This window comes from Neoarius graeffei, chromosome 22 (assembly GCF_027579695.1).
Source record: "Neoarius graeffei isolate fNeoGra1 chromosome 22, fNeoGra1.pri, whole genome shotgun sequence".
Lineage (NCBI taxonomy): Eukaryota > Metazoa > Chordata > Actinopteri > Siluriformes > Ariidae > Neoarius > Neoarius graeffei.
Genome location: NC_083590.1, coordinates 22,696,583 through 22,715,893, shown reverse-complemented (window position 1 = coordinate 22,715,893; position 19,311 = coordinate 22,696,583). Strand labels below are relative to the sequence as shown.

At 43.3% G+C, this 19,311-nt stretch overlaps 1 protein-coding gene across 1 annotated transcript in view; it reads right to left on the bottom strand.

The window, feature by feature from the left end:
* Nucleotides 1–689: 689 nt before the first annotated feature.
* The window catches only part of npr1a (natriuretic peptide receptor 1a), a 235,917-nt gene continuing 217,295 nt past the window's right edge, over nt 690–19,311 (bottom strand). Inside the window, exons 15-22 of the mRNA XM_060904626.1 lie at nt 18,909–19,064; nt 12,018–12,186; nt 8,400–8,546; nt 8,149–8,272; nt 8,000–8,068; nt 7,176–7,350; nt 6,930–7,028; nt 690–1,386 (exon numbers count right to left, since the gene is read on the bottom strand). Of these exons, the coding sequence (XP_060760609.1) occupies nt 1,232–1,386; nt 6,930–7,028; nt 7,176–7,350; nt 8,000–8,068; nt 8,149–8,272; nt 8,400–8,546; nt 12,018–12,186; nt 18,909–19,064 (1,094 nt within the window). The 3' untranslated portion in view covers nt 690–1,231. The remainder of the gene's footprint in view (nt 1,387–6,929; nt 7,029–7,175; nt 7,351–7,999; nt 8,069–8,148; nt 8,273–8,399; nt 8,547–12,017; nt 12,187–18,908; nt 19,065–19,311) is intronic.

Here is a 19,311-nt window from a genome sequence, read left to right as displayed (position 1 = left end):
TTGTATAAAGTTTTTATTTATTGAATTTGCAAAAAATAAAAATAAAAATGCTCTGTTTCTCAAAATCCAGTGAATGTGGATAGAATAAAACAATTATTCCACTCGATCTCATTGTACATGAATTATAGCTATCAGCTCATGTACGACTCGATTTCGTGGAATAACTATTAATTAGCACGTGCTTACTTAAGACATATAATTCACTTGTGGGAAGTGGATAAAATAGGAAGACGCAAACATCAGTCTAGTCTATTTGAGCTGAACTAAAGCCAGTATCTCACTGGGCTGCGACAACTTGCGACAAATTGCGAACGTCATTCGCGAGAGAGTTTCAAAAGTGTCTTGAAACATTCGCGGGGCTTCTCAATTACCTCACATGAGTCGCAAAGTGTTGCTCATTTGTCGCTGAAATTTTGAACATGTTCAAAAAATTTGTGCGACAAAATTTCTCTCAAAATAGCCGCAAATGCGTCGCTGGTGTCGCAAAGCTGTCACGAACCCTTCTCAAGTCAGTTTCCATGAGACAGGAAGTGCGAGTGTATCTCACTGGGCTGCGACAGCCTGCGACTAGTTGGAGACACAACAATTGCGATAAAATATGCGAATATCAATTCAGTGTGATTCCAAGTGAAAATTGTCGCTAATTCGCATATTTTATCGCAATTGTTGTGTCTCCAACTAGTCGCAGGCTGTCGTAGCCCAGTGAGATACTACCCTAAGGGGCATTTAATATGAAAATGAACACTTAACATATTAAGGGGTGCAATTTAACAAACTCTATCACAATATACTAGTAATATATTACGACACGTGAATATCTTCAACCTCCTACCACTTTTCATTTCAAGGGGAAAACACGTGCCATTTCTTCACCATCTTTTCACAAAGGAAACTCAAAGATGACAAAAATCTCCAAGAAGAAAATTATGAAAACTTATGAAAAAAAAAGAAAAGGCACGTGTGACTTCACACCACTAGATGATGCTGTCCTGCTGCTGGAAATTTTCAATCCTTTATACTGTATCACTCTTCCATTCCTGCAAATGGTGCTGAATTTGTTTACCCCAAATCCAGCCTGAAAAGGAATTTCTGGGACATCAAACCTATGCAGCTCCGTCACCATGGTCCTCTCTCTCTCTCTCTCGTTGTCATCAAGGCCGTTCGTGCCTCTAAACATTTCTGCTACATGATCGTATATCTTTCTCCACTCGTGGTTCCTCCTGTGTGCTGCTCAGGCATTCTGCTCGGCCATGCTCTCTCCCAGGAGCCAGTAGGTTCTCATCCTTCCTTTGCCCTTCATTTCCACGTCTCCTCTCAGCTCCAGCTGGAAGCAGTTGAACTCTTGCAGCACTGTTCGCGTCGCCTCGGATACATGGATTTTTAGTGCTGACAGACGAACAGACAAAAACACTGACATTAACACGATAAATAGGAATGATGAACCTGCCAGTGTGTACATAATGAACACACAGTACTGTGCTAAAGGCTTAGGCACATGTAAAGAAATGGTTTAGACCAGGGGTGTTCAAACTGATCCATAAAGGGCCGTGTGGCTGCAGGTTTTCATTCCAGCCATGCAGCAGCACACCTGACTTGGCTCATTCAGTCAACTGAACTGTCTTCACACAGTCAAATACTTGCAGACACACCCACCCTTGATTAAAGGGTGGGTGTGTCAGTTGATTGAATAAGCCAAATGAGGTGTGCTGCTGCATGGCTGGAATGAAAACCTGCAGCCACACGGCCCTTTATGAATCAGTTTGAACACCCCTGGTTTAGACCAAAAATGGCTTAAAATAATGAAATGAAATGTTTCAATATTTAAAAAAAATACTATAAACAGTAAGCAGTAAGCCATAATAAATGAAACAAAGTCAGTATTTGGTGTGAGACGACCCTTTGCTTTAAAAAAATAGTAGTCTGAGGTCCAGTGAGTGCAGTTTTATGCGGAAATGAGCTGTAGGTTTTACTGAGCATCTTCCAGAACCAGCCACAGTTCTTCTGGACACTTTGACTGTCACACTCGCGTCTTCATTTTGCACCAAAACCCAGCAGCCTTCATTATGTTTTCTTTTTTAATCTGAAAAGTGCTCTCTTATGTAATACGCTGCTCAGATACAAACTTTTTTTTTTCTGTAACATTTAATTTTGTGCTGGACAATGAAACAAATGTTTGGACTCTAAAATGCTTTTGTACCGAATCGATAATGAATGGAGACGTCATAAAATAGAAATCTATAACAAAGTTTGTATTAAAAAAAAAAAAAATCGGGTGGCGCTAAGACCTTTGCACAATACTGTGTGTCTATGTTCCACGTCAGAATTGTAGATCAGGTGGAAGTTTTCAACCTAGGTTAGAATTTTTATCCCGGTTCATAATTTGCTTCTTGTATGAGGGAGACTTACGATATCTAGGGTTCGGATTTGGGAAGACTTTGCATTTTAAACAACTTGATGAGGTAATAAGACTGGACTCATTAGTAAATTCAAAATAAATATATATCACTTATTCTATTGCAATTGTCGCTGGTCTAGTGGTTAAGGTCTTGGGTTAAAAGTCAGAAGGTTTTGAGTTCAAATCCTGGTTATGTATGGAGGGGAAAAAAGGATTTTAAAAGATATTACTTAGGTAGATACAGTAGATAAGTGCAGACAGATAGGAAGTGGATGGAAGGAAGAGAGCTAAAATCCCTCTTAAGAAGTTTTAGAAAACTATGAGCTCGGTTAAAATTTTAACCCAGGTAAAAAAAAAAAATTACCTCGGTTGAAATTTTTTGTCCTGTAACATTTTTTAGCCTGGTTCAAATCTTATCTTACCATGAGAGAACAGTTTGTGTCAATTGGAGACTTTAGATCCCCTAAATCACCCCTCCTTCATGGTGTCCCTCAGGGCTCTCTCCTGGGACCCTTATTATTTGTAATATACATCTTTCTTCTTGGCCACATAATACAGCATTATGGGCTTAACTTTCACTGTTATGCAGATGACACCCAAATTTACATTCAAACCAAACCCTCTTACTCACTCCCTCCGTCCAATCTTGTCAACTGTCTAAATGCAGTTAACAACTGGATGGTGCAGAACTTTCTTAAATTAAATCAAGACAAAACAGAAGCCATCCTCATTTCCACCCCTTCTATCTTGAAAAAACTGGAGCACTCACAGCTATCTATTCCTGGTTATTTCACCTTCACTACTGTTGAAGTAAGAAATCTGGGTGTTATTTTGGACTGTACTCTCTCTTTTGACTCACACATTAAAAGTATTACTAAAACAGCTTTTTTTCACCTGAAAAGTCTCTCCAAACTCCGTCCCTCTTTAACTTCATCTGCAGCTGAAACCAGGGGCGCAGATACGTTTTTTGAACTGGGGGGGAAAAGCTGCCAGCAAACCAACCCCAACCCCACCCCCAACATGTGTTGTCAACATGTGCTGACTTTCTAACTATGCCTGTGTGTTGCGTGAGCGGCAGTCAGTCAACAACTCTTCGCAAAGTTTCCTTATGAAACAATATGCTTGCTGAAATTATGGCAGGGAACGCCAGATTAAACATTAAAACTGCCTTCTGAGCACTGTATCTACAGGCTGCCACCGAAAGGAGGAGGCTACCAGAAAGGCATCTCTACTCCGTACGATTTTACTTTCACTACGACATTACTTTGAACAGACTATCAAAAAATTGCAAGGTGATATGATAAAGTAAGGCATAGTTTACTTACAGTCGTTGTTTTTTGAAAAAACGATGCAATCGTTTTCTGCCTTTTCGGTTTGGCACCCTTCATCATGCCGTGTTGGGGTCTTGAACTAGGAGCTGTCCCCGATATGCCTGTCAAACTTGTTGTGGGTAACCATAGCAACCAAGCTCGAGCTCGCAACCTGTGCAGTCTGCGCAGCTCAACCAACCGAATATCAGTCTTTGTTTTGTTTTATGTGAGTTGTTGCAACTATGTCTGTACTGCTGTGCACCTCAATAAACCGAATGGTAATTAGTCTTTTGATTTTTCCGTGAGGTTTGCCTTATGCAAAGAAAGACAGCATAGACGTTTTTTCCTCCCTATAAGTGGGGGGGACCGAACGAGGTGAATTTAAATCTGGGTGGGACGAATCCCACCCATCCCACCCTCTATCTGCGCCCGTGGCTGAAATGCTTATACATGCTTTTGTCACCTCAAGACTGGACTACTGCAATGCCCTGCTCGATGGCATCCCAGCCAAGCAACTAAATAGGCTGCAATATGTCCAAAACTCAGCTGCTAGGGTACTCACTCACACCAGGCCCTGGGATCATATCACTCCTATTCTATACAACCTGCACTGGCTCCCAGTTAAATACCGCATCCAGTACAAAATTATCTTACTTGTCTACAAATCCCTACATAACCTGGCCCCTCCCTATTTATCAAATCTCCTAACTCCATATCAGTTACCTCTAAATCTTCACTCCACAGATGCCCACCTATTAGCAGTCCCTTACTCTCGGCTCTGCTCTATGGGTGACAGGGCTTTCAGTGTAAATGGCCCTAAGCTGTGGAATGCCCTGCCACTAGCGTTGCGCCAATGCTCAACACTGTCCTCTTTCAAAAAACAGCTAAAAACACATCTCTTTAGCTTGGCCTTTTCTCATCTCATCTCATCTCATCTCATTATCTCTAGCCGCTTTATCCTTCTACAGGGTCGCAGGCAAGCTGGAGCCTATCCCAGCTGACTACGGGCGAAAGGCGGGGTACACCCTGGACAAGTCGCCAGGTCATCACAGGGCTGACACATAGACACAGACAACCATTCACACTCACATTCACACCTACGGTCAATTTAGAGTCACCAGTTAACCTAACCTGCATGTCTTTGGACTGTGGGGGAAACCGGAGCACCCTGGCCTTTTCTCTTTGATTTTTAATAACGTTATTATTATTATTGATTTCTTATAATTTTATTATTGTTGTTATTCTATTGTTTTGTTTTTTATTGTTTGTTTTTTACTGTTCAGTGTCCTTGGGTACCTTGAAAGGCACTTATAAACAAAATGTATTATTATTATTATTATATATACAGTACTGCATGTCCTTAACATTGCATTTGAGTGTATAAGGAATCAAAGTCCTTCCTGCACCATTCATAGCGCGTTTGGCGGCGCCAATCTCCGTTTTGTAGCCCTCGGCCTCTCACATAGCTAGGGTTATAGTGAGGGACTGGCCCTCTGGTAACCGCGAGAGTTTGACTCCCCACTCACATCTGTATTGCCTTGCTAGAAGCCACCATTTTTATGATGGTCTTTGGCATGACCCGACCATGAGTAGAACTCATGATCTCCCGAGTAAGAGGCAGACACGCGAACCACTAGGCCACTCGCCGGTGTATAAGGAATAAAGCACTTTATTTTCGGGATGCTGTCATAGGAAACTAATCAACTACGGGGAAGTGTGAAGGCAGAGTCACTGTTAACAATACATTCGGAAGTGTTCAATTACTGTTACACCACTACAAACTGTCAACACTATAAATAACTTGTACTTTTTATCCATTTCTAGTTATCTTTTATGTTGTGGAATATCAGCAGATCAAATTAGTTCTTTATTTTATCACTTGATTCCCTGAACAATGTTCCCTCAATGCTTTTTTCTCTCTCTCTTGAAGTTAATAAGACGAAAAAAAAAATTAAAGCTTGTTATGTTACAGAGAAACCGGACAATCCTCCATCTGAAGACTTTAGAAAAAAAGTTAAAGTTTTCCCCCTTTGAATGTTACAAAGTGCTGATACTGGAGGGTCCTTCCATACACACATGGAACTCCACGTGGAAATCATCACCATGTTAACAATTACACACATTCTTAATGCGCTGATGTGAAGTGTCCACCATACAGCTCCCAGTGTGAGCTGTTACTATAGAAACAATACCGAGTGCATTAATACTGTATGAACCTGTGATTTGCCTCGCAGTCAGAACTAATGTCAGAGGCGCTGTTATAGAAGATTAATCAACACCTTCTGACCAATCAGAATAGAGGATTAAACAGCACTGTTTAATCCTCTAAAAATAACAATTAACAGCTGTTCCACGAAATCAAATCATAAATCAGCTGATAACCGGCGAGGCGCCATGTACAATGAGATTGAATGGAATAACTGTTTTATTCTATCCACATTCACTGGATTTTGAGAAACAGAGCATTTTTATTTTAATTTTTTGCAAATTCGATAAATAAAAACATGACACAAAACGTCCGACAAAATCATTTCCGCTTAGAATGTAAACCGGTGAAATGACAGGAGCAATTTGTGAAAAATACGATAATAATAATAATTCTTGAAAAATAAAAAAAAAGATATGTTCTTACCATCAAATACTTTCATTCCATTTTTGGGGGGTTGTCTACACAGTAGAATTTTTTTAATTTTGACTTCGGTTGGTTCAGCAACACGCTCCGCCATTTTGTTTTTCTCTACTCACAGTAGAAAAACTATATTATTTTAGCTATTTCTGTTTCTTTTATATCCAGGGTTAGTCAAAATTATGTTAACACTTAAGTCATAGAAACCATTTATTCACAAAACATACATCATATGTGCAAGATGATTTACAGGACGGCCTCAACCTGTTCGCCATCGTGTTCAACACATAAAAACCAGCGAGCAACAGTACCATTTAATCTGTCACCCATGGCGTACGTCTATCTGCAGGAGAAAAATAATCCATTAGTGTTAACATAATTTTGACTAACCCTGTACTTGATAGATCTGACTTTATGCGTCATTTTGTTTTTCTCTACTCACGGTATATAAGCTGATATCCTAGTCGTAGTAGAGTAGCCAATCAGAGCACGTGATTGCTCATATCCAGTGAATGTGGATAGAATAAAACCAAATAACTCTATGGATGTTGAAATTGACAGATCAGAACAGAGCTGTGTAGTGAGACTGGTGTTTTACCCTCTCCATTTGACTCCATGCGTGAAGCTGTGTTAACCGTGTCACCAAACAAACAATACCTCGGCATCTTCAGTCCAACAACCCCAGCACACACAGGACCTGCCAATACACACACACACACACACACTTACTAATTTCCCCATAATTATTTCTAGATTAGACATATCCATTCTGTTACAGGAGCTTTGTCCAACATGAGAGGTGTTTTCCACTTTTTACATTTGACCTCTGACCCCATGCTCTCACCGGTGTGAATGCCGATGCGCAGGCGGAGCTGCTGATCAGGTCGATGGCGGATCCTGAATGTGTGCACGGCTTTGAGGAGGGCCAAAGACATACGGGCGATTTCCCGTGCATGCAGCTTCCCGTTCCTCACAGGAAGTCCTGATACGACCATGTATGCATCACCAATGGTCTCCACCTGGGGGCACCACACACACATTTGTTTCACTATCCTTGTGAGGACCTTCCATTGACATAATTATTATTGCACATCATTATTAATGCTGTGCCTGCACCAAAACCTAACCCTAACCTCAGTAATGAAAAGGAAACTTTGTGGCTCTGTTATTTTTTTCAATTTTTGTTTAAAAAAAAAAACACAACAGCAATTTCCTTGTGGGGACCATCTGAATGTCCCCACAACGTCTAAATTGTCAGATTTTACTCTCCTTGTGGGGACATTTGGCCCTCAGTAGAATATAAAAACATGTCCACACAACACACACACACAAATTTACCTTTAATTGTGAAAACGAATCAAGCCCAAAAATCTGAACTTACAGTTTAACAGGGTCCAAAACTCCAGAAGCTAATTAGTTAATAAGCTAAAATAATTTTAACAAATTATATTCTTCACATACATCTATTATTTGTCAATAATATAAATAAAAAGGCCTATTTATACTGACAGAAATCATGTTAGGAGCATGTATCTCATCAATTCCTCATGAGAATATCAAATTCAGCTAAAAATATTTGTCTCATTTTGCCTCCAATAACATAATCAATAATAATTGGTAGCAGATCCATAGTTTTGAACCCTGCAGTGTGTATCTGTCATTTATTACCTTGTAAACGTCAAAGTTGTCAATGATGGCGTCGAAGCATGTGTACAGATCATTCAGTAAAGTCACCACCTGCGAAAACATTAACCTGTGTGTTAATACTGTAGCTCAGCCATGATGTATGGATCAGATATATATCTGAATATGTTCACCTGCATAGGTGTGCTCTCGGCAGACAGAGCCGTGAAGCCCACTATATCACTGAAGTAAATAGTGACGGAGTCGAAGGCTTCAGCTTGCACCGTCTCGCCTCTTTTCAGCTGCTCCGCTACCGAGCTGCATCGCACAGATAGTCACGAAGTACAGAATGAGGTGTTTTAACCCCATTAGTGACCTTACACATACATGGATAAAGCAGAGTGAAAGGCTTGGTATGGATAAAAACACTGAGGCTCGCACTCACTGAGGCAGAATCTGATAAAGTAGTGCTTCAGCTTTGCGTTTCTCCTCGTGATACGCCTGGGTCCTCTCTTCCACCAGCTCCTCCAGGTTATTGGCGTACTGCTCCATGCGTGAGAGCAGATTATCCAGGATGTTGGAACCATAGCCCCTGCAGGGAGGGACAGATAAAAATGAACCCACCATTCTATTCTACTGTTTGCTGTAGACTTTCTTTTGCTGCACTTACAGCAAATTTATTATTATATTCTGTTAGAACCGTCAAGAAAACATTTGTATATCTCGGTCGGTGTTCTCGATTTTATCTTGCTCATATCATTTGTGGTGACACTTGGGCTGCTTGTGTCTAAATGTATCACACTAATGTTATTATTACTGGGCAGAACAATCATTACAATGATCACAAGTTAGCCTTCATAGGAAAAATACACCCTGAATTTGGTGTGTTAATATTTTTAATCAACATGCGATTGTGCAAAAGGATTTATGTATAATGAAATTCTAAGTTGACTTTGTCGAGTTAGTTCTTAAGTTAGTTCGTTCATTAACGTTTTCACTTTGGTTAACAGTCCTCTGTATTGCCCACAGTGCCACTCGATTACCTGCTGATTGAAAGTGGAATTTAGTTCAGGGAATTAAGGCATAGTTTCCATGTAATTAGAGCGATGCATTAGTTCTTTAGTCCGTCCAACTCTCTTACCTTCTTTGCTGGAAAACACCAGCAAAGGACACTTGAGAGTTTTACTTAAACATATCCTACAGAAAACAACTATATGCTATTCTTTGCTACATAACATGTACTGTAAACCTTATATTTTCTGGAAGATCCCTGTGATAAAATATCAGAATGAGTGTATTAATATAAACCTGTGATTTGCCTTACAGCCAGAACTACTGACATTACTGTCATTACTGTGGCTACTGTTACTACTGAACTATTGACACTACTGTTACTATTGATCTACTAAACTACTAACACTACTGTCATTGCTGTCATTACTGTGGCTACTGTTACTACTGAACTACTGACACTACTGTTACTACTGACACTACTTTTACTATTGATCTACTAAACTACTAAGACTACTGTCACTGCTGTCATTACTGTGGCTACTGTTACTACTGATCTACTGAACTACTAACACTACTGTCACTACTGCCATTATTGTGGCTACTGTTACTACTGAACTGCTGACACTCCTGTTACTACTGATCTACTGAACTACTAACACTAGTGTCATTACTGTGGCTACTGTTAGTACTGGCACTACTGATCTACTGAACTACTAACACCAATGTCACTGCTGTCATTACTGTGGCTACTGATACTACTGAACTGCTGACACTGCTGTTACTACTGTGATTATTGTAGCTACTGTTACTACTGAATTACTGACACTACTGTTACTATTGATCTACTAAACTACTAACATTACTGTCACTGCTCTCATTACTGTGGCTACTGTTACTACTGATCTACTGAACTACTAACACTACTGTCACTACAGTCATTATTGTGGCTACTGTTACTACTGACACTCCTATTACTACTGATCTACTGAACTACTAACACTACTGTCACTACAGTCATTATTGTGGCTACTGTTACTACTGTCACTCCTGTTACTACTGATCTACTGAACTACTAACATCAGTGTCACTGCTGTCATTACTGTGACTACTGTTACTACTGAACTACGGACACTACTGTTACCACTGTCATTAGTGTGGCTACTGTTACTACTTGCACTACTGTTACTACTGAACTACGGACACTACTGTTATTACTGTCATTAGTGTGGCTACTGTTACTACTTGCACTACTGTTACTACTGAACTACTAACACTACTGTCACTACTGTGGCTACTGTTACTACTGAAGTACTGACACTACTGTCACTGTTTTCATTACTGACACTACTGTGGCTACTGTTACTACTGAACTACTAACACTACTGTCACTGCTGTCACTACTGTCATTAATGTGGGTACTGTTAGTAATGAACTACTGTTACTACTGTCATTATTGTGGCTACTTTTTTCTACTTGCATTACTGTCACTACTGTTACTACTGAACTACTAACACTACTGTCACTGCTGTCACTACTGACGCTACTGTAATTTCTGTGGCTACTGTTACTACTGAACTACTAACACTACTGTCATTACTGTGGATCCTGTTACTATTGATCTACTGAATTACTGTCATTACTTAACTACTGACACTATTGGACTACCGTCATTACTGTGGCTACTATTACTATTGATCTACTGGCACTACTGTTACTACTGATCTACTGACACTACTGTTACTACTAATCTACTGACACTACTGTTACTACTAATCTACTGAACCACTGTCACTACAGAACTACTGACACTACAGTAGTGACTACTCTGGCTACTGTCACTACTGATCTACTGAACTACTGTCACTACTGATCCACTATCACTGCTGTTACTACTGATCTACTGAACTACAGGTAGTCATCGACTTACGACTGCGTTTGGTTACGACTGACTGGTCGTAAACCGATCTGGTCGTAAGTCGGCCTATGTTAAATGAACGTAAGTATATTGTGATGTGTCATGATATTGTAATCATCTTAAAGTCTTATTTTATCAACATTTTCTTATTTCATTACCTTGGCTCATTATTTGGTTTAAGTCAAACACTGCATACTACATTGCGTACAGTACAATTCGTTTAATATGTGCAAAACAAAAAATACGAAATACAGGTGTGAAAAATAGAAAACATTTTAGTTTGAAACATACCAAAATACAAATGTAAAACATCGCAAAATACAAAACTTAGTGACCGCTGGCATCACTGGTGCTTGGCTGTGGGTCGTCTACATCATCATCAGCTGTTGCAGCGCTCGGGCTGGCGGGAGGATTTGCTCATTTCATAAACCAGGAGCTGGGGCGGAAACTGTATGAGGGAGTGCGCGAGGGAGCGCAAGAGAGACTGCGCATGTGCCTGGAGCTGGGGCGGAAACTGTATGACGGAGTGTGCGAGAGACTGCGCATGTGCCTGGAGCTGGGGCGGAAACTGTTGTACGCGGCGAGAGACGCTGCTGGGAGTTGGGGCAGAAACTGTCGTATGCTCAGCTAGCTCAGCTGGGAAACATTTGCCAGTCATAACCAGACAGTCGTAAAGTCGATCGGTCGTAAGTCGCATAGGTCGTAAGTCGACGACTACCTGTACTAATACTACTGTCACTGCTGTCATTACTGTGGCAACTGTTACTACTGACACTACTGTCATTACTGTGACTACCATTACTACTGAACTACTGTCACTGCTGTTGCTACTGATCTACTGACGTTACTGTTACTACTGTCATTACTATGGCTACTGTTACTACTGATCTACTGTCAGAGCCAGAATACTGTCATTCCCAGTGTAAGTAACCCCTATGGATGTGTTGTAGCAGTTTTAGGGGTTAAAGTTAAAGAAGAATTCATGCTAATTTAGTGTAGTGTAGTTTAGTAAAAAGAGATGTTGGTTTGTGTTCAGAGCATCTCACAGAAGGCACTTGTGATTTTCAGCTAAATATTACAGGCTGCATTTCTAAGCAAATCTACATCAACATTTATTTAACATGTATCGTCTACCTGTTGTGTTTGCGTAGCATCACTTTGATCTGGTTAAAATCAGGCCTGTCATTGGGTTCTTCTGCCCAGCAGCGTTGCATCAGCTGACACAGCTCTTCACTATGGCTCTGCGCGCACAGCAGGGGGCGCAGGTACGGCCATCGTCCGTCTTTCACACGCTCTACAATCTCTGATGGAGAAATAAGAAGAGAGAGTGAAAGAGAAATCAGTTCACGGCCAATTATAACCATGCTTGAATTTACTCAAGCTTATTATCACACAATTTTATATATAATTCAAAGACATGATCGTTTACTATTAGTCCTTTTGTGCTGTAATAGAGGCTTGATGGTGAATTTTAATCGAGCCATACAGAATGACAGATTTTTAAAATCAGTAACACAAAAGCACTTGTGCAATAAGTATCTGTGACTCAGCTACATCAGCGCTCTTTGGATCTATAAAGGGATGAGGTGGCAGGTTTTACAGACATGAAAATAAAATAATAAAGAATAAAGTGGCATTCAACGCCGTGCGTAGAGGTTTTTGGGATTTTTTGATGTAGAACCTTAACCAAAGCTAAAGCTAATTTCACCTTGTAAGCTTCACAGTCCTGAGCTAATCCTACCATATTCAAAATGTCATAATCTCCCCCAAATTCTCCATTATAGCTATTCGGGAGCCATTTTTAAAAGGTATTTAAACAATTTTACATGTAAAACCTTCTGTATATTAGCACCAGGATTTAAATAAGGTAAAAAGTTGACCATCAGTCCCATATGTGCTTATTGAACATCCCATTCCAGAGCTGTTCTAATAACCTCCACTCTTCTGGGAAGGCTTTCGATGAGATTTTGGGGCGTGGCTGTGGAGATTTGTGTTCATTCAGCTACAAGAGCATTAGTGAGATCAAACACTGATGTTGGGATGTTGAGGAGGCTCCAGTTTCAATTCATCCTAAAGGTGTTCACTGGGGTTGAGTTCAGTCAGGGCTCTTTGCAGGACACTTGAGTTCTTCCACTCCAATCTTAAAACACCATGAGCTAGCTTTGTGGATGGGGGCAATGCCATGCTGGAACAGATTCGGGCCTCTTAGTTCCAGTGAAGGGACTAGCATAAGCTACAGCATACAAAGACATTTTAGACAATTGCGTGATTTAAACTTTGTGGCGACAGTTTGGGGAAGAACCACATTTCAGTGTGATGGTGAGATGTCCACATAGTTCAACAATATCACATCATTCATTATGTAATGCTCAGTTCAAGCAAAAATAATGAAAATATTCGTAGCAATAAAATCCTGACTGCAAAGCCACAACCATCACCAAAATCATCAATCCAATTACAGTAGCTACAGAAATCACTCCTGGGAAAAAATAGCCTCAATGAGGCTGGAACTCATACTGACCACTGTTGTGTGTGAGTTTGAAATCCAGTCAATCGTGTGGGAAGAGGAGTGATTTTCATGAAATTGCATATGATCCCTGTGTAGCCACATCCATGGTAGGTGGCACCACCTGGTGAACAATTGTTGTTGGAATATGTCTTTAGAGTCTTCTGGGTGAGTTTCAGTGAAAATGTCCTAGCAGTTTATGAACAGTAGTGTTTGGTGTGATGAGTCACCCAAAATTTTCAAACGCCACAAAATGTTAAATATTACAGGTTTGCACCATCTTAACAACTTTTATGCACATCCACCTGGGGAATATTGGATACGAGTTTGATCGAAATCTGATCAACCCTGTAGGAGGAGTAGCGATTTTTGTAAATTGTGGATGATGGACGACGACGGACAATGTGTAATTGCATAAGCTCATCTGGTCTGGCCTGCGGCCGGATGAGCTAATGATCAGAATCAGGACAAAGAGCTAGAGACCAGAGGTTTAAGCTGTGACACGTGGAACGTGGGGTGGATGCTTCGCATGGTGAGTGGTAGTGCCAGTCTGACGGAACATGGATTGATTACCTTACTGATGAGAAAGGGTCCTAGGTACCTGGGAGCCAGCTTGCGGGAGACAGTACTGAGTGGCAGGTGGCATGTGGAGAGCATGATTCGTTGCCCCACCCGGTAGGTGGGTGCCTTAGAGCGGCGTTTGTCAGCCTGCCTCTTGGTTGCTAGGGTGGAGCGAATGAGTCTTCTCCGGGCCAATGCCCACATCCTCCTGCTGCAGTGTATGAAGATCTGGACTGAGGGTACAGCAACCTCCTCCTCTTGGTTGGGGAAGAGTGGTGGTTGGTAACCTAGGGAGCACTGGAAGGGTGAGAGACCTGTGGCAGATGAAGGAAGAGTGTTATGAGCGTATTCGACCCAAGGTAAGTACTTACTCCAAGAACCGGCATCCCTGGATGCCATACACCTGAGTGCCACCTCCAAATCTTGATTCGCCCATTCTGCCTGGCCGTTAGTTTGGGGATGGAAACCTGAGGAGAGACTACAGGAGGCCCCAATGAGTTTGCAGAAGGCCCTCCAGAACTGTGCAGTGAACTGAGGACCCCGGTCGGAGACAATGTCAGTGGGGAGTCCGTGTATGCGGAAAATATGGAGGATGAGTAATTCGGCGGTTTTTTTAGCTGTGGGAAGCTTGGGCAGAGGGATGAAATGGACTGACTTGGAGAACTGGTTGATAACTGTGAGGATGCACGTGTTGCCGCCTGAGTTGGGGAGTCCTGTGATGAAGTCCAGGGTGATGTGAGACCAGGGTCGATGAGGAGTCGGGAGGGGTCTTAGCAAGCCAACAGGGGGTCGATTGGCTGTCTTGTTCTGGGCACATGTGTTGCAGGCTGCCACGAACTCCTGGATGTCTTCCTTGATGGATGGCCACCAGAAGCATTGTTGGGTAAGTGCCAGGGTTTGAGCAGCTCCCGGGTGACAGGCCAACTTGGAGCCATGACCCCACTGCAGCACCTGGGTTCGCACAGAACAGGGAACAAACAGATGGTTAAGTGGTGTGTTGCTTGAGCTACCTTCTCCGGAGTCCTGCTCCAGGGCCTTCTGCACTAACGTCTCTACCTCAAGTAGGGCGGCTCCCACCAGACAATGTGGAGGGAGGATGGTTTCGGCGTTCTAGACTCCTCCTGGCAGGAAGAGAATATCCTGGACAGGGCATCGGGTTTGCCGTTCTTGGAGCCTGGGCAGTAGGAAAAGCGTGAAGCAGAAATGGGAGAAGAAGAGAGACCATTGGGCTTGCCGTGAATTGAGACGTTTGGCGGACTTGAGGTATTCTAAATTCTTGTAGTCAGTCCAGACAAGGAAGGGGAGATCCGATCCCTCGAGCCAGTGCCTCCACTCCTCCAAGGCGAGCTTGATGGCCAACAGCTCTCTGTCGCCGATGTCGTAGTTTTGTTCAGCAGGGGACAGCTGGCAAGAGAAGAAGGAGCAGGGGTGGACCTTGAAATCACTGGCCCTCTGGGAGAGGATGGCTCTGACCCCTGACTCAGAAGCGTTGACCTCCACAATGAACTGTTTGGCTGGATCAGGTATGGTGAGAATGGGTGCTGTGGTGAATTTGCACTTGAGCATGGAGAAGGTTTTCTCTGCTTCCTCTCCCCACTTGAACAGGCTCCTGATCGAGGTCAATGCCATGAGAGGTCCGGCCACCATGCTGAAGTCGCAGATGAAGCACCTGTAGAAATTAGTGAACCCCAGGAAATGCTGGAGCTCTCGTCATGAGGATGGGGTGGGCCAATCAGTGACTGCCTTGAGCTTGAGGGGGTCCATCTGGATCCCAGAAACAAGACAGAGTTCTGGTGAAATTTGCTCTTCTCTGCCTTGACGAACAGTTTGTTCTCTAGCAGGCGCTGGAGGACCTGCTGGACATGACCTCGATGTTCCTCCAGGGAGCAGGAGAAGATCAGGATGTCATCCAGGTACACGAAAACAACGATGTTTGAGAAGTCCCTTAAGAAGTCGTTAACGAGTGCCTGGAAGACTGCAGGCGCGTTGGTCAGGCCGAAAGGGACCACGAGGTACTCGTAGCGACCAGTGGTGTTTAAAGGCTGTCTTCCACTCGTCCCCCTCCCTGATCCTGACGAGATGGTATGCATTGCGTAGATCTAACTTGGTAAATACCTTGGCTTCCTGGAGTAGTTCGAAGGCCGTGGTCATGAGCGGTAGTGGGTAGCGGTTCTTGACCATGATGGCCTTGAGACCCTGATAGTTAATGCAGGGGCAGAGCGACTTGTCCTTCTTTTCCACGAAGAAGAATCCCACCTCTGCTGGGGAGGAGGAAGGGTGGATGATCCCAGCCGCCAAAGATTCGGAGATGTATTTCTCCATGGCTTACCTTTCAACGGGAGAGACTAGAGTTGTCCCTTGGGTGGCGCTGTCCCAGGTGGGAGGTCGATTCCACAGTCATAGGGTCTGTGAGGAGGGAGGGACACTGCTCGGGTCTTGCTGAAGATGAGTTTAAGGTCCAGGTATTCCGGAGGCACGTGAGAGAGGTCGAGGAACTTGCTGGCTGAAGGCTGCGGTGGTTTGGCAGGAGGCAGAGCGGAATTCAGACAGGAAGCTAGGCAAGACTGGCTCCAGCCTAGGATGGTGTTGTCAGCCCAGTTTAGGTGGGGGTTGTGCTGCGTTAACCATGGTAATCCTAGGACGATGGGTACGTGGGGGTCGTTCATGATGTGAAGTTGGATGGTTTCTGAGTGGTTACTGGAAATCCTCAGGGTGAGCAGAGGTGGAGAGGAGGTGATGCTGGGGCGGTTCTTCTCTCTCCTCTGTTGCTGGACCCGGGTATCGATGCAGTTGGCGAGGTCCATGAGGTTGGAGAGGTTTGATGGCAGTTCCTGTGATACCAATTCATCCTTAATGGCATCGGACAGGCCGTGCAGGAACGCGTCAATCTGGGCGCTCTCGTTCCAACCGCACGATGTCACCAATGTCCGGAACTCGATGGCATAGTCCGAGGTAGACCGGGACCCCTGCTGCAGCTCCATGAGCCCTCTAGCCGCCTCCCGGCTGGACAGAGAGCGGTTGAAAGTTCACCTCATCTCCTCAAAGAAATCCTTGAGACTGGAACAAAAGGGTGCATCGGCGTCCCAGACCGCTGTTCCCCACTCTCTGGCCTTGCTGGTGAGGAGCGTGATGGCATATGCTACCCAGGAGCATTCTGTGGGGAAGGCCAGAGGTTGCAGCTCTAAGATCAAAGAGCATTGAGACAGAAACGATCTGCAAGTACCTGGTTCTCCATCCTAGGGCTGAGGCGCTGGAAGTCTCGGTTCGTGGAGAAAGGCGGTGGCAGGAGCTGAAGTAGGAGGCAGCTGAGCAGGGGTAGGCACAGCTTGAAAGTGCTGAATCTGCGTTGTGAGGAGGTTGAGTGAGTCAGATAGGGTGGCGAGGTTCTGGGTAATTTGCTGTAGGTCTTGTTGGTGGGTCCCGAGGAGAATCCCTTGCTGATGGACGGCCATTCTCAGATGGGCGAGTTCCGCTGGATCCATGTTGGCCAGAATGCACTGTTATGGGTGGTGGAGGTGAAGTTTGGATCCAGAAGCAGAAAAACGCACAACAGACAGTAATCCAATAAATAAGGTGATTTAATCCAGGGAAAAAAGGGCGTGGCAAAAAGGTAGCAAAACAGGACAAAAACACAAATGGCAAAAATAGTCCGGGTAACAAGAGACAAAAACCTGACAAAAACACGAGACAGGTAAGGACAAAAACACTAAAGCAAAAAACCATGAACAAGAAAAAACCCTTGGTGCAAAAGACATGAACTAGAAAAATAGCTAGAGGGAAAAACCATGAAAAGCATGAACGGCACAGAAACGGCTAGAGAAAACAAACAAGACGTTCTGGCAAAGTCAGAGTCTGAGAACGGCCTTTAAATAAGCAGCGGTGAAAACCAGGAAGTGAGTTCAGGTGGGATGGAATTCCTGTCCCGGATCCGGATCGGCGCTGACGTGAGAGATCCGTAATCTCCGGAGTGGAAGTCCGGGGCGGAGCATGACACGAACAGCAATAACAGATTCTAGCATTTGAAATGTAAATTCCACCAAATCCACTTTGTGTATGTATGTGTGTGTGTGTGTGTGTGTGTGTATATGTGTGTTTGCTGGGTAACGGCTGGAGCACAACATTTTTCGATATCTGGATGAAGAATGGAGAGTAGGATTTTTAATATGTGGCAATTCCTGATGAATTATTGCATCTGGGATGTGTTTAGCTAGAAGAGTAAACAGCAAAGAAATCTCAATACTGCCTTAAGTGGACACAAGAAGCAGGAGTTTATTGTGCGCATCCTTATCTGTGTTTCACCTCATGTTCTGTCGGCGTGAACCATTTTATCACCTGACAGCGTTTCCATCTCATGTCTTTGTGGCACTCAAAACATCTCGCCTTTTTCATTACATTGCCTTTGGCATTATGTTATTACTGTTGCTCATCTGCACACCGCTTCTTGGATCTGTTCCAGAAGCATCACTTTCCCTCTGTCTTACAGCTACCTGTTTATAGTGTGTGTATGTGTGTGTGTGTGTGTGTATGACCCAGCGTTGCTGACAGTGGATGAAAAAACAAAGTGAATTCTCATTAGCAAACAGAACACGAACACACACACACACACACACACACACACACACACACACACACACACACACACACACACACAGGGTCAGTGCATTACAGAATTGAGATAAGACAAAGGCAAAAGTGACACAGAAACAAGAACATGATGAGGCATGCTGCTGTATTTAGCTGTCTATTAACTCTGTGTCATATCAGAATATGCAATGACACACACGCACACACACACACGGTTTTGTAAAGCATGGATTGTCCGGCCTGTCACATTCTTTTCTTGAATGCCGAAACAAAAAAGAAACTGCTGCTGTGGACATTCTGAAAGGCATGCTGTTCCCCTGTGTGTGTGTGTGTGTGTGTGTGTGTGTGTGTGTGTGTGTGTGTGTGTGTCTGACGTTTAGGAGTGAGTGGTGGGCCTTCCAGGTAGAAAACTCCCTTGAGGAAAGCCAGTTCCTGCAGGATAATGCCAAAACTGTACACGTCTCCCTTCTGAGTGCCGCAAACTCGTCTGCTGTCTACACGCAGCAGCTCTGGAGCTGTCCACAGCTTACCTACACACACACACACACACACACACACACATTTTTTTGTGAGAAGCTTCCACTGATACTATTATTAATGCATCAAATTAAAATGTGAAGCACCACCTAAATCTAACCCTGACCTTAACTTCAGGAACCAAAACAAAACCTTTTGACTCTTTTAGTTTATCCATCCATCCATTATCTATAACGCTTATCCGTCAGGCTCATGGTGGAACCTGGAGTCAATCCCAGCTGGTTTCATGTGAGAGGTGGG